Here is a 13795-nt window from a genome sequence, read left to right as displayed (position 1 = left end):
TGTGTATGTAATGCCGGTTGTGTTCACAAACGCTGTGAAAACACGAGTACTTTCTCTGTTAAAGCATGTTTGACAGCAGGTAAAAACTGTTGGGCATTACAATATTATCTCTAAAACCTGTTAGGGCTAGGGTGCATTTTATGGTTGGGGCGTTGTGGCTGTGCCAAAACGATGACGGATGCATCTTACCAGCCTCACCTCGCCGTTTCTGTTCGGTTAGTGTCATGTCAAATTCCCATCAAATGAAAGAAGCGTGGACCTAGGAGAAGCGGAACAGGTAGCTTAACTTAAAGAAGGAGGAGGAGGTGTTGGTGATGCCAGAGAGATAGAGATAGAGAAGGAGAGTTGTCTGAGGACTCTCTGAAACCTTCCATCTATCAACCGATAAAATCAACCTGTAAGAACAGGAGCTTCAACACGTTTTACTGGTAGAGTACACATATAGCTTCCACACCGGCAAGCCTCCCTCCCTTGTCCAATCCTTTTTAAATCAAGTTTTGACCTCATCTTTTCGGCCCCCGTTCAATTCGAGCCTCTAAATTCTTACCATAACGCATTATCACAAGCAACATCGCGAAAAGGCTGTTGTGCTGATCTCTACGCCAGGTTTTCGCCAACAAAACCTCCGTCGAATGTTGACGTGAACCACCACCCCTTTCCCTCTCTCTCACCAAAAAAACCCTGCTTCCGCTTCCGAATCCCGATAACAAGAAAGACAGAGTTGAGGAAAAATAAAATAAAAAAGGTTCAAAAAAAGGAGGTTGACCTCCAAGAAAGAACTTAGACCCGACACTTTGGATCTCCCGGCTTGAAAAAAAATAACAGACTTTCCAACCACCTTCTATTTTTTCCTTGATCTTTATTATAAAAATTCCCCTGTTACTCTAAAACTCAGCAACATCTAAAGCAGTCATGTCGTCCTCATCGAGTTCAATTGTTAATAAGCGCAAGAGGTTAAACTCGAGAACCTCCGACAATCGTCTTTCCATGGAGGGAAACCCTTCAAACCAGCAGCCAACCTCAGGCGAAGAGGCCGATGGAGAGCTCTCCTATGATTCTGCTCCTACAGCTGGAGTTGGCGCTCCGGGAGTGGATTCAGTCGCGGGCGGCCACCCGGCGAAGCGAGCTAAGAGGCATTCGCTGGACCGTAATGATGTTGATGAAGGTGATAAGTCGTCGACTACGGAAGCCAGCAGCGCCATCCAGGGCCGTGTCAGAGATGGGAGACGTCCACTGAGTGGTACGAGGACAAACTCGAGCGCAAGTTCCAGTAGCACTGGGAGTGTGGACGGGCCACCTGCTCCCCCACCTATGGCACCGCCAGAGAAGGGAGGTACATTGGCTCCCGCGGGGTACTCCATGAATCCTCCTCCCACTGATAGACCGGTGAGGGTGTATGCTGATGGAGTATTCGACCTATTCCATCTTGGGTGAGTTTTATGCTTGGGTTCCCGTTGTGCTTACCATTTATTCGGGTATGCAGAAGAAAAGAGGAAAAAGAAAAGTTTCTAACACAAGTTATTGGGCGCCCAGGCACATGCGACAGCTCGAACAAGCGAAGAAGGCATTCCCAAATACCTACCTTCTTGTTGGAATCCCTAACGACACGGAAACCCACAAGCGCAAGGGACTCACGGTTCTTACAGACCAAGAGAGAGCGGAGACGCTTCGTCATTGTAAATGGGTAGACGAGGTCATCGAGAACGCACCATGGATTGTTTCCCCTGAGTTCCTGGACGAGCACTCGATCGATTATGTCGCGCACGACGATGAGCCGTATGCAAGTGCGGATTCCGATGACATTTACCGCCCCTGCAAAGAAGCCGGCAAATTCCTCGTGACCCAACGGACAGAGGGTATCTCGACTACCTACATTATTACAAAGTGAGATATACCGGCGTAATTGATTATCCGATCTTTGGTAGAGTACTGACGCGGGAATGATAGGATCGTGCGTGACTACGAGAAATATATCATTCGACAGCTCAAGCGGGGCACTAGCCGTCAAGAGCTCAATGTCTCTTGGCTCAAGAAGAACGAGCTCGATCTCAAGCGCCACGTCACTGAGCTGCGTGAAACCATCAAGAACAACTGGTCCACCACCGGGCGAGAGCTTCGGGACGAATTCCGAAATTACTGGGCGCCTTCCTCTCCCAGGTCGTCTTCGCCATATCTCTTTGGAACATATGGTGGATCAAGCGGATCAAATAGAGATGTGAGCGGCGAGAAAAGCCACCTTTCACATTTGGAGCCGCCTTCCAGGCCACAATCGCCGCACACCGAATTTGCGAATGGATATTCGCTAGGTCTCATTGGCGGAGTTAGATCTTGGGTGAGTGGATAGCTGATCCCTGGCGGAAATATATTCAGATGAGATTTGAGATTAATGAAACCCGGTTAGATGCGTGCAAGACAGACCCCACGTGGCTCCATGGCTCAATCGGAAGCTTCATCTGACGACGAGGATGCGCAGAGTCCTCCCAAGGAGGGGCAGGAGAAGAGGTTACAGGACAGTATCCAGAACGACATTAAAGCCGGAGCGGACGAGGCCGTGACAAGCGGAAACAGAACTACAGAGACGCCAGCCATCCTGAAAACTAGTCCATAAGGGAGTCGGTGTGTTTTTGCGTGTCTTTTTTATTTATTTCTGGCTTTAGTTTTCTTCTCTCTATTGGCAACAGATGTCGGCATGTTATCCAAATCAAAGACTTGCCGTTCCAACTTTCATCTTCTTTCTTGATTTACGTTTCATATATCTTTCTTTCTCATTAGTTTGTGGATCGGTGTTATATTTAGATGTCATGCAGTATGACTTATTGGTTTAATGTCTGGTGGACGCGGCGCGATGCTGAAAAAACTGTGCGAACGAACGAACGGGAGGAGGAGGATGGTCCCTGGGAGGTGGGTTTACTAGCTATATCAATCATTAAAGGCCCAATGCCGGGCAATTCGCATCAACGGTCTGCTCTATGCAATCCGTCCGGTCTAGTCCTGTGAATGCCCTATTATGTAAATGTGTATAACAAAAAATAAGCTCTTCAAGAACAAGAAAGAGGCTCTTGAAGCTTCACCCAAACTCCACAAAAAACCAATAGCGCAAACAAAAAGAATAATCAAAAGGAAAGAAAGAAAAAAACGACCAATATCTACAATCCCCAAGAACTCAACCCAGCAGCGAGCTCCCATCCGAGTCACTACTCGCCGCCCAAATGCCCCTACTCTCCAGCTCCACGCCCGCCATAGCCCTCGCCACATTCTCCAGCTGCCTCGTCACATCAGCCACACTCATGGCCACCCTGGCAAAGTGGGCATCATTCGCCCTCCTGCGCTCCCCGGCCAGCAGCAGGTCCTCGTCCTGCTCCTGCACGGTCGCCACGGACGAGGACGCCCCAGCACCACCGGAAGCGGCGGGGGCAAAGGCCTGGCGGCCAAACACAGTGTGTTTGTTGTCGAGGTCGTCCTCCTCGCTGCGCATCCAGGCCTGGGCGAGCTCGACCTGGGCGGTGCGTAGGTTTGCGAGGGACTTTGAGTGGGTGCTGCCGAAGACGTGGTCGCCGGAGAGGGAGACCTCTTCGAGCTTTTGTTGCATCTCGTGCCACATCTTTTCGTGGGCTGTTGTTGCTGATGCTGCTGATGCTGCTGCTGCCGTAGTAGGGGCTGCTCCTGCTGATGCTGCTGTGGTGTTGGGGTTGGTGGTGGGTGGCGGCATTGGCATGGAGGTGGACGGGGATGGCGGGGTGGAGAAGAATTGACGGGTGCGTGAGGGGGAGGGAAGGTGCGGGGGAGGAGGGTTTTGGTGGAGGGAGAGGCCGGACGTAGTGGTGATGGAGTGAGAGTGGGAGCGGGAGAGCTGCTGTGGGAAGAGGGCGCGGCGGGTTTCCCCTCCTCCTGCTGCTGCTCCTCTTTGTATGCGTGAGGAGTGAGACATTGTGCAGCTGTCAGATTGATAGGGCTCTCTCTCGCTCGTATTTTTTCTTGTGCTGTATGTTGGTTGGATATTGGATATTATGCAGAGAGGGAGGGTGTTTCATTGGCTGTGGGAGAAGGCGTTTGGGCTGCGCATGATATCACACAAGTCGTGGTGGAAAGGAGGGGAAGGGGAGTGACCTGCACAACGCCATTTCTGGCCGTGCAGGTGCTTGGGCCAAGTCTCGCATCATGGGCTGTCACTCGGTGTCTTATCTACTGACAAACAGCCATTTAGGCACTAACAGGAGTTCTAGATATAACAATAATTCTAGATATTGATAACTAATTACTTCTCTGCCGCCAGTGGAGTCTCTGAGGCGGTAGTAGATCTTCTCGATATCCACCGTAAGGCCTCCTTCTCGATCACCAGCTCTTCATCTTCATTCCCGGCAGTCTCTGCCTCTTGTACCCACCCTTCCACCATCCCAATCAGCTCTTGCCGCTCAGCGTCTTTCAGTTGTAGCTTTTCATCAACAATGACTGTCCGTATAAATATCCACACACTCTCATGCCCTCTGGCCATATCATGCGCATAGATCGCCGCGTCCTTCGTGATGCTGAATATATATCCACAATCATCACCAGACGACGTCGATTCCCGCGCTCTCCAGAACAGGAACAGTAGGAAAGACCAGAAGCTAGTATCTGACACATGCGTCCTGCACAATGCCGCATGGCTCTCCACCAACTCCCGCAGCAGCGGCGGCGGTGGCGGGGGTGGTGCATCATTGCCTGGGCAAGGAGACCCATCACCGCACGAGTAGAACTTATCGACGATAAACCGCGCATAGCTCCAAGCCTACCCCTACCCCTTCATGAGCGACCCATTCTCCCACAGAGCAAAGTGGGTTGAGTTTTTATTCCTCACATAATAATTCCTCGGATGCGCCTCCCCACTCCTCCTCACCACCTCCAGCTCCCCCACCAGCCCACCATCACCCAACACACCCACCCCGCAGCGCTCCACAATCCACTGGCGATACCCCCACAGGCTCGGCGACTTGTTATGCTTCGCCAGATGGCTCGTCAGCACGCCCTGCAGCAGCGCCATCTCCTCGCGTGGCGTCACCACATCCTCGCTCAGCTCCAGCTGCAGGATGCGCCGCCGCGTGTTGACGGCTGTGGTGTGTTCGGCGGCGACAAGGATGAGGATGAGGGTTGCGTCGAGGAGGGCGCGGGCGTCGGATGCGCTCCAGGGCGTGGTGGTGGGGTGGAGCGTGCTGAAGGTGTGGTAGGCGGCGGGGAAGGCGGCGAGGAGGTGGGTCTTGGGGATGGCGATGTGTAGGCCGGAGGTGAGGAGGGGTGTGTGCGGGGGGTGGAACTCGATGGAGACGGGGGTGTTGCGGTGGGCGTGGAAGAAGGCGGTGAGTTCGGAGGCGGGGGAAGGGTCGGGGGATGCCATGTTTCGGGAGTAGGGGATAGCTGTGATATGTTATGTTTGAGCTTTGAGCTGGGGGAGCTGTCGGTGCGGTTTGGGGGGGTTGCCAAGACTTGTTGCAGCCCTGTTTTCCCGGCCCCGGGTTTCAATATTGATGTTAATATTGAGGAAAAGAGAGTTGGTATGCGGTGTCGGGAGTGCGGCTTCCAAAACGTGCAGGTTTGGTGGGGTTTAATAATTCCAAATAGTAACATTTGAAAGAGGTATTGATCGGCCCCACACGCCCATGCAGATAGGAGTGCATGAAGAAGAGTTATGGTTACTTTACGCAGATTTAACGCTTGTATTGGGAGCTTCAGCGTGTTACGTATCTATAAAACTAGTCCAGAATTTGAGATAGCATAATGTCGTGGTGCGATTCAAACTATGGTTTATTTAACTTGAGTGGTCAATGATAAATAAGTATTATATCCTAGGACATCTATTGATCAATTGGGAATCCATAGTCAACTATTAAAACTAGAGTTACTCTTAGGAACTACGAAGGGACTCGGGGGTTCTGGTTGAACATAGGGCCACACAGTAAATGAAAAGTAAAGGCCTACTATGTGGCTATAGACAGATAAACCATACAGCCTCTGGTGCACGTAGGGACTACATGCATATCACAACTATCAAAGCATACATGTACTTCGATGGCCCACAGCATTTCAATTTTATTCTTCAAACACGCCCACATACCAAACAAACTAGCTATATACGAACCAGCATATCTATCCTCCCCACGATCGACCGCGACCCAATTATAAAAAAACAAATGAAAATAAATAAAGCTTCCCAAGGAATATATATACACAACGTACACAAATCTCAAGAAGCCGCTTAAGAAGAAGTAGAAGGATAAGAAGAGGAGGGATGATGATGGTGATGATGAGGAGGAGGAGGAGGGAGATGATAAAAGGGCCTGGGTAAGAAGGATTAAACTAACTGGCAGTGTGACAAGGTTTTCGAGAAGCCCGTCCCAAAAGAATAATAGTAAAGCAGAATTAGATTTTATAAGGGTCTCGCCCATAATCAAATGCAAAGAAGGTCTTAATACGAAAAAAGACAAAGGAAAAAGCAAAAGAAAAAACGTGAAGCTAGCTAGCTAGCTAGCCAACAGCAGAGGAAGCAAATGCAAGCCACCATCTACCAAGGAGCGGGAAGAGAGCCTACACCAGAAATCAGCTATGATACACAATCAACCACCACTCGCTCAACGAGATGAAATACCTCCATAACCACCATAAGCTCCAATTCCATCCCCCTGCGGGAACGCCGCAACCCCACAAAAGCACGCGCACTGGCACGAAGCACCACCCTCGTTCCACCCGGTCTGGATCGGCGCAGCACCCCCCGTGGCCGTTGCCACCGCATCCGTCAGCTGGCTCGTCGTCGAGGCAATCAGCGTAACTGTCCCTGCGGCGGTCGTCTCGGCGGCAGTGGCACTCGCGGTCGTCGTGGCGGCAGTCCCGTTCAGCATGATGGCCGCAGCCTTGAAAGTGTCGAACGTCTTCTCCACGGTCGGGTTGATGGCAAACACCATTCCCTTGCCGCAGTGCGTGCCCGTCCGCTGCTTGCAGTACCACCAGGTCGCCTCCGTGCCCGTCACGGTGTACTCCCATGTTGGGGCTGGCACAATAGTGTTGTTTGGGTTCGCCATGAAGCCCGAGTCCGGTGCGTCGGCCGCCTTCTTGTTGCAGGGAAGGGCAAAGGTTGACTCTGTCACTGTGTGGTTCTGCGACATAAACACGAATTGGACCACGTCGTTTACCGCTGCTACGATCTGGCTGGGCGCATAGACTAAGCCTGCGGTGCCGCCGACAGTAACCTATAGACAGGGTCAATGATCAATTCTCAAGTATTAGGGAATATCACACATATGCATAGCTACTTACAGTGTGTGTTGCTGGCCCACCCGAAGCTGCTGGCGCAGCCATGGAAGCTGTATATGCGCCGATAGCTGTAGTCATAGCAGCAGCACTTGTGGCCTCGGCGGCCATTGCAGAACTTGTCATTGCTGTGTGCGCCATTGCTGCTGAACTCGTGCTGGCAACGTGCATCATGGCCGAGCTGCTGGATGAGCTCTCCACCATGGCTGGGACGACAGTCGTCTCGGCGGGTGAGGCCCAGGCGAATGTGACGGCTTCGTGTGCGGCTAGAGATATGCCGGCGGCGGAGGAGACCAGCAGGGCTGTGGTGAATCTCATATTGGGCTTTTTTGATATCGGGAAATTACTTTATGGGTGGAGTAGGACCGCTCAGCGGAGGAAGCAGTACGTAAGGCAAAGTAGGAGGAAGAGGAGAGGAGGAATATAAGATAAAGATGTCGAGTCCCGACTCGCAAAGAGTACAATAAAGAGAAAGGCAAATAAAGACGTAAAGAAGGAAACAACTCGGCCCAGGAAAGAAAGAGTGCAAGTAGGATGAGGAGTAAGTAAAGTAAGAAGGAAAGAGAAAACCGAAAGGTGACAGAGAGCTTTATGTTTATATTCACAGCTTCCAAACTCTGCAGCCCCGTATTTAGTATTATGTGGGCACACGAGATGTCATCCATCTGCAGACAGTGCCTAGGCCTTCTTTCAGATGCAACAGTATTTTTTCTTTCTTCCCTGCAAGGAACTCTCCATTTAGAGATCTGTTGCAAATGCCCGAACCAGTAACTGGCTGTCTTCACCAAGCACAGTTACCAAAAATGGCCGTTGGAGTTCTATAAATTTCTATAAACAGAGTAGCGGCGCCTCGGTTGTGGTGGGGTCAGGGCCCGCAGTTCAGGAGCGACGTCTTGTTGGTGTCTGGGGGCGTCTGGGGGCGTGTATCAGAAAGCTTGACTGCGTTTGAGTTGGGCGCTAACAGGGTTCCGGTCCCTGGTCCCTTCGCAACCACAGATCTCGGGGATCGTTTTCTGGGAATGTTCCTGCGTTTCTCTCTCCTGAGCCCTACATGACCCGTCTCGTGCCCCTGGGAGCTTAGCTCTAGCGAGAAGGAAGTCATGTTGGGGTTGGGTTCATCACCGTCTTTCTTTCAAGTATTTGTGATTTCATCCTGGTACATCCGCAGCTGTATCTCAGAAGAATATTTGCTTTGCATCGACTTTACCCTTTGCTTTTGGCCGTGTCTAATACTTGCATGAAACAACACTACAGAGAATACCCTTCCAGTTCCGGCCGATTGAATTAACCCAGAGCCATCCAAATAACAAATATAGACTGTATATCGGCCAGTTTGGAAGACTAGTTACCTGAACAGTTTTTCTGAGTAATGAAGCACAGATTGGTATGCATTATTGAGGATAACTTCATACAACGTTACTAGACTTCTCTAGAAATTTGTATGGATAAAGCAGGGTATGTTTTACCTACATTGATAGACTTTTCCATAGGGATGCGGGGTTGTTGAGATTCAAGAACTAACTCCGTTACTATGTGGCTCCGGGAATTACTTAGATACGGGTGTAATACAATTATTCCCTCCTTAAAATCCTTTCCCGTGCTTTGTGCTCTATTCCGCTTTCCCGAGATGATTTGGAAACGGAGCTTGAATAGGGAGAAAGTAATACTTATCAATTATTAGATACTCTACCTACATTACCTACCTATGACGAACCTTCCTACTATGACTGCTGACCCCCATTCTGCTGCTGCTGCGCTTGCTGCTGTCCCTCGTACAATCCCGTGTAGTAACCGGCAAAGTACCAGGACATCATTAGATTCCTCAACGCCTCGTTATCTACATGTCTCACCTTATCAGCGACTACACAACCACACGCAATAGTTGGAGCGGGAAGGGAAAAAAAAAAAAAAACCAAGACACTCACCCTGACCCTTTATGTCTCCCGGAAACTTCATCGGAAACGGTGGTGGCGCTGATTGGAGAGCTGCTTGCGCATCCAGATGGCTTTGTATTCGTGCGTGTGCCTCGCTCTGGGCTTGGGCAGCGGCACTCAGTTCCTGGGCGGCAGTGTCCTGTTCCTGGGCGGTAGCACTCTTTTCTTGGGCCGTTGTGGTAGTAGTGGTAGCACTGGTAGGGAGTTGCTCGGCATCCGTGCTCTTGGTAATGGTATCTGAGACCTGATATCGTCAGCTCCCTGTCCTGCTGTAAATTATCCGGCTGTCATTATACATACCTGCTCATGGTTTCCCTGATTCTGCTGTCCGGCCGTTTCAACCTCAACCTCAACCTTAATATGGGGCGCAGCAGCCTCCTCGTGCTCCATTGCGTCGTCCTCTATATCCTCAATCGAGGGTTGGTACTCAATGACTTCCCTGCAGAAAACACAACAAATCCTTAGCAATAGCCCTCCATGTCCATAAGTTGTAACGTTGGGTGGGCGGCTTCTTACTGGTTCATGCTCGGCGCGTCCTGCATTTCTGCCTCCTCCGCTTCGCGCAGGATCTTTGCTTTATTCTCCCCTGTAGCATCGATACTGTGGTATTTCTAATAGCACGCCCATGGTTAGCTTGTACCCACCCTGTTTGATAACCCGCCCAGATACTATATCTGAAGCTCAGCGCGAAAGTGCAAATCCAAATCCAGATCCAAATCCGCGGAAAAGAAGAAAACGCTCAGGTACCAACCAACCTTATATTCATTCAGAGCCTCATCCCAGGCATTGACCAGTGTCGAGTCGTCCCATATCTCCTCGTGGGTGAGCAGATTCTCAGAGGTATCCATTGGTATTTGCTGGAGCTGTATCGAAAGGTTGGTGAAGCTGTGGGTGAGGGCGGTTGCAAGTACTAAGCTCTCGAATGCCGCCAGGGAAACGCGTAAAGGCCTAACTACATCTAAGGCCGACAGAGCCTCTTCTTCTGCCAAGCGCGGCGGCGGCCAAATGTTCCTAGCGCCAAGTATCACGTGAATGTTGCTTTAAAAGGCCCGGGAAACGATTTTTTTTTCTCCCCTCAAGACGTTAACTTCAACGTCAACTTCGGCGTCGACTCTTTTCCCCCATTAACACTGCAGCAGCATCATGTACATCAATCCAATTCAATAACAAATCACCAGTTTCCCTCTCCTCGCTGCTCATAATTCTCTTTCTGTTTCCACTGGCACTTTCGAAGCTTTGACGTGCCTTTTCTCCATGGTCGTTGAAGTCAAAAAGTATTTTTGAGCCTAGAATAAGCACCTTACCTCCCCTCGCAAGAGAGGGAGGAAGGTCTCTTTAGTATCTGGCGGCGGTTTAAGCGGTTTTACTGTGTGGACCGTTGCCTCGAATTAAGAGGAACATACCGAATCTCATCCTGTTGGTATTTTTGTTACCCTTTAACTTCCTGAAATATTTAGAACTAAGAAAAAATAATAATAAAATATATTTTGAAACTACTTTTATTGCGCACTGAAATCTCCAATTCACGGGCATAGTTGTATACTTTGGCCGAAACAAGAAAAGCACACACATCTCCATTATTCTATGGAAAGATAACGATACCGCCAGAACCCAAGGGCACTTGCTAATAATAATGGCCCCAAAAGTCATGTCCCTAGCCTATGCTACAAAACTCCAGATAAAAACTACGGAAACCCCCTCATGGAGAGAGGGATGAGGATATCGAGCACCTAATCTGCAATCCTCGTATACGGATTCCCCTTCACCTTATATTCCGACGGCGACGGCTTCGACGAATAACTCGACTCCCCCGCCTCCGACGACCCATACGGATTCCCATGCGCCCCATACTTCGCCGGCGTTGGCGGCGGCGGCGTCGGCCTCACCTCCGTATACTGCGACTGTGAGAACGCCTCCTCCGAGCCCTCTACCCAACTTGTCCTGTTCTCCTCATTTGGCGGCGGCGGTGGTGGCGGCGGCGTAAACGCAGTAGTATACGGAAACGCACCTCTGCCACTAGATGCTACCGAAGGCCTCCTACTAACCATCTCAACATTCTGCACCGACGGCTCCCTCTCGAGCTCGTGACCAGCTGGTGCAACCCGCGATGCCTTGGAAAACGTGCGCTGCGGACGCTCGATGCTGGGTTCGCCGTCGACGGTGACGCGATCTAAGGTGGCGGGCTTACGGGTTTCTTTGGCCTTCTTTGAGAATGCGCGGATGGTGCGCGCCGTTGTGTGTGTCTGGGAGTTGCAGAATACATAATTCTACCCGTACCAGGTTATAACCATGTCAGCCAGTTAGAGAATGGGGAGAGGGGGATATCTACAGCGATAAATACTATTGCGCCGGTGGCACAGACGAGGGCGCCGGAGGCGATGAGGATCTTGTCGAAGGAGATTATGACGGCGGGCTTGTCTTCTTTCTCGCCGTGCTCGTGGGGTTGGTCGTTGACCATACCGAGGAGCTGGAAGCCGACGATGACTTCGGCGACGCCGATGCTGACGAGGGACGAGTCGGGGCCGAAGAGGGGCCACCGGCGCTTGTAGTAGGTGCTCAGGAGGGGTGTTTCTGAGATTAGGAGGAATACTGAGAGATCGGTATATTAGTTGTTAGCAAACCGGCATCCCCGGGCGTGAGCCGGAACCATGCATGTCAATACTTACAGCAGAAGAGGGCAAGGATAAGGTTGTTTAGGACGTCAAACAGGAAATACTACAGCACGATAAATTAAGCGGGAATTTCGAAAAAATAAACATGGAAGTGGAAATATGTTTCTCTCGTACTTTTGATTGGATGAAGCTCTTGACTAGATGTGTGATGGCTGCTATTATAGCCATGCACAAGGCCACTACGCTGAATCCGCGGATAACATTCAGGGCCACAAAGCCTCTGGAGTGTTGTGACATTCTCAGGAACCAGAAGGCGGGGGTGTATATCTGTGATTAGTTTGAGAAATATCGAAAAGTAAAGTGTAAACAGAGACTAGCCAGCGTGAAGGGGGGATTTATGGGGAGAGTTTGTGTCCGTAGAACAAGTGATCAGAGATGAGTTAGCGTTAGACAGAGGAACTGGAAGTATCTGCAGACACTTGAATGTAGACATCAGACGTAGCTGTGGAATTCAATGGATCAATCACGGTACGGTGCACATATTATCTTAGGGTACGGGTGTGTACCTAGGGGTCAATGATTCTATCGACACTTTGCCCGCTTCGCACCAAACAAACACATTCTATCCATTCTATTCCCACATATTCTCCCCAGCACCGAGCAGGCACCCAAAACCACCCAGATAATCATTGGCACCCACACTCCCCGCTGCCAATCGCACCAAAGTGCACTAGGACTCCCTCCGCTCGACCCGGTAACGAATCGGCAGCACGTGACACAGATTAGCGAGCCACGATCGGTGAACCCGGGCCCGGCCCAGATTGAATTTTGAAGGTTGTGTGTGAGGCTGAGCCTCCTCACGTACAACCCAACCCAACCCTAACCCCCCCGCCTAACACTGCCCACCTGGCAAAATCCCCTTTCCGTGAGCGTCCCTCGAGTTCTTCTTCCTTCTTCCACGCCTTCTTCTCTTCTTCTTTCTCTCTCTCCTCCTCACCAAACAGCTCACACAGAAACCTACGATACCTCTTCCTCCCTCCGACAAGACTTCATTACAGAACGCCCCCACATCAACAGCAGCAATCATGACCCGTGGAAATCAGGTACGAGGGCATCCCCGGATTGATTAGAGGTGTTGATACTAACGGCGCGACAGCGTGAACGCGATCGCTTGAAGGCGCAGAAGGCCGCCTCGTCCCAGAAGAGCAAGAACGGTGTACGCTTCTATCTCCTCCCAGAAGATTGATTCGAGAAGAGGAAGCTAATATTTCTCGCACAGAAAACGGGCTCTGAAATGCAGCGCGACAAAGAGCAGGTCGCGCAGATCATGCGTCAAAAGCAGCAAGAAGGTAACTATACTTAGAAAAAAATCACAACCAAAATACCAACACCAACACCAATACCACCACCACGGAGGGTCCAAAGCCAGGGCCTTTTTCCCCCCTCCTCCCAAACTCCCACTCCCCCTCTTTGATGAGCTAAAAAATACTACAAACTACCAAAGATGTAAAAAAAAACTTCCGGCGCAAAATACTGACCCACCGCTCTTCACCACAGCCGAAGAAAAGAGAAAAGCAGAAGCTGCAAAAGCAGGCTCGAGTAGTGGAGGCGGAAAATAGCCCCGGACCCCTCCACACACACATACGGGTAATTCGAGCAATAAGGGAATACGGAGTAACTGGCTGCTTTGCTAGCTAGGGAGGGTTCCTTTTTACGAGTGTATGATGACGATGGGGGAAGAGCGCTTTGTTTTTTAGTTTTGACATAGTTTTTAAAATTCAGTCTGGAGAAACATTCCTTTTTTTTTTATCTATTATAGAAGTAGGCGCTATTATAGGGCCTGGGCTAGCTAGCTAGAGGTCAGCTGTTTTTTCTATTGTATGCTAGCTATGCTCTGGTTTTTGGTCTTTTCGGGGCGCCTGAGGGATATATCCAGAGTTGTGTCAATCGATTATTCGTTATCTTTAAAGC

General features: G+C 50.4%; 8 protein-coding genes across 8 annotated transcripts; 2 read left to right on the top strand and 6 right to left on the bottom strand.

The window, feature by feature from the left end:
* Positions 1–912: 912 nt before the first annotated feature.
* On the top strand, positions 913–2608 carry LAJ45_00886 (uncharacterized protein; the record flags this gene model as incomplete). The annotated part of the gene is made up of 4 exons (XM_046110485.1): positions 913–1430; positions 1534–1884; positions 1948–2332; positions 2402–2608. 4 exons carry the CDS (start codon positions 913–915, stop codon positions 2606–2608), a joined length of 1461 nt encoding a protein of 486 aa, XP_045977178.1.
* Positions 2609–3163: 555 nt separating this feature from the next.
* Positions 3164–3928, bottom strand: LAJ45_00885 (uncharacterized protein; the record flags this gene model as incomplete). The annotated part of the gene is made up of 1 exon (XM_046110484.1): positions 3164–3928. One exon carries the CDS (start codon positions 3926–3928, stop codon positions 3164–3166), a length of 765 nt encoding a protein of 254 aa, XP_045977177.1.
* Positions 3929–4255: 327 nt separating this feature from the next.
* On the bottom strand, positions 4256–5371 carry LAJ45_00884 (uncharacterized protein; the record flags this gene model as incomplete). Its single annotated transcript, XM_046110483.1, has 2 exons — positions 4256–4768; positions 4838–5371. The coding sequence occupies 2 exons, from the start codon at positions 5369–5371 to the stop codon at positions 4256–4258; spliced, it is 1047 nt and encodes a 348-aa protein (XP_045977176.1).
* A 1164-nt stretch (positions 5372–6535) lies between these two features.
* On the bottom strand, positions 6536–7596 carry LAJ45_00883 (uncharacterized protein; the record flags this gene model as incomplete). The annotated part of the gene is made up of 3 exons (XM_046110482.1): positions 6536–6558; positions 6620–7217; positions 7285–7596. 3 exons carry the CDS (start codon positions 7594–7596, stop codon positions 6536–6538), a joined length of 933 nt encoding a protein of 310 aa, XP_045977175.1.
* Positions 7597–8143: 547 nt separating this feature from the next.
* Positions 8144–8430, bottom strand: LAJ45_00882 (uncharacterized protein; the record flags this gene model as incomplete). Its single annotated transcript, XM_046110481.1, has 2 exons — positions 8144–8347; positions 8401–8430. The coding sequence occupies 2 exons, from the start codon at positions 8428–8430 to the stop codon at positions 8144–8146; spliced, it is 234 nt and encodes a 77-aa protein (XP_045977174.1).
* Positions 8431–8526: 96 nt separating this feature from the next.
* On the bottom strand, positions 8527–10060 carry LAJ45_00881 (uncharacterized protein; the record flags this gene model as incomplete). The annotated part of the gene is made up of 9 exons (XM_046110480.1): positions 8527–8540; positions 8628–8682; positions 8749–8795; positions 8848–8859; positions 9014–9115; positions 9204–9456; positions 9513–9651; positions 9729–9823; positions 9968–10060. The coding sequence occupies 9 exons, from the start codon at positions 10058–10060 to the stop codon at positions 8527–8529; spliced, it is 810 nt and encodes a 269-aa protein (XP_045977173.1).
* Positions 10061–10942: 882 nt separating this feature from the next.
* Positions 10943–12121, bottom strand: LAJ45_00880 (uncharacterized protein; the record flags this gene model as incomplete). Its single annotated transcript, XM_046110479.1, has 4 exons — positions 10943–11479; positions 11554–11801; positions 11879–11927; positions 11999–12121. The coding sequence occupies 4 exons, from the start codon at positions 12119–12121 to the stop codon at positions 10943–10945; spliced, it is 957 nt and encodes a 318-aa protein (XP_045977172.1).
* A 788-nt stretch (positions 12122–12909) lies between these two features.
* Positions 12910–13443, top strand: LAJ45_00879 (uncharacterized protein; the record flags this gene model as incomplete). Its single annotated transcript, XM_046110478.1, has 4 exons — positions 12910–12927; positions 12981–13040; positions 13104–13173; positions 13382–13443. The coding sequence occupies 4 exons, from the start codon at positions 12910–12912 to the stop codon at positions 13441–13443; spliced, it is 210 nt and encodes a 69-aa protein (XP_045977171.1).
* Between the last annotated feature and the right edge of the window lie 352 nt (positions 13444–13795).

Source organism: Morchella importuna, assembly GCF_003444635.1.
Source record: "Morchella importuna strain M04M26 chromosome Unknown Morimp01GS001, whole genome shotgun sequence".
NCBI classification, from domain to species: Eukaryota; Fungi; Ascomycota; class Pezizomycetes; order Pezizales; family Morchellaceae; genus Morchella; species Morchella importuna.
Note: the sequence above shows the minus strand (reverse complement) of the source record. Positions and strands in the feature narration are given on the sequence as shown.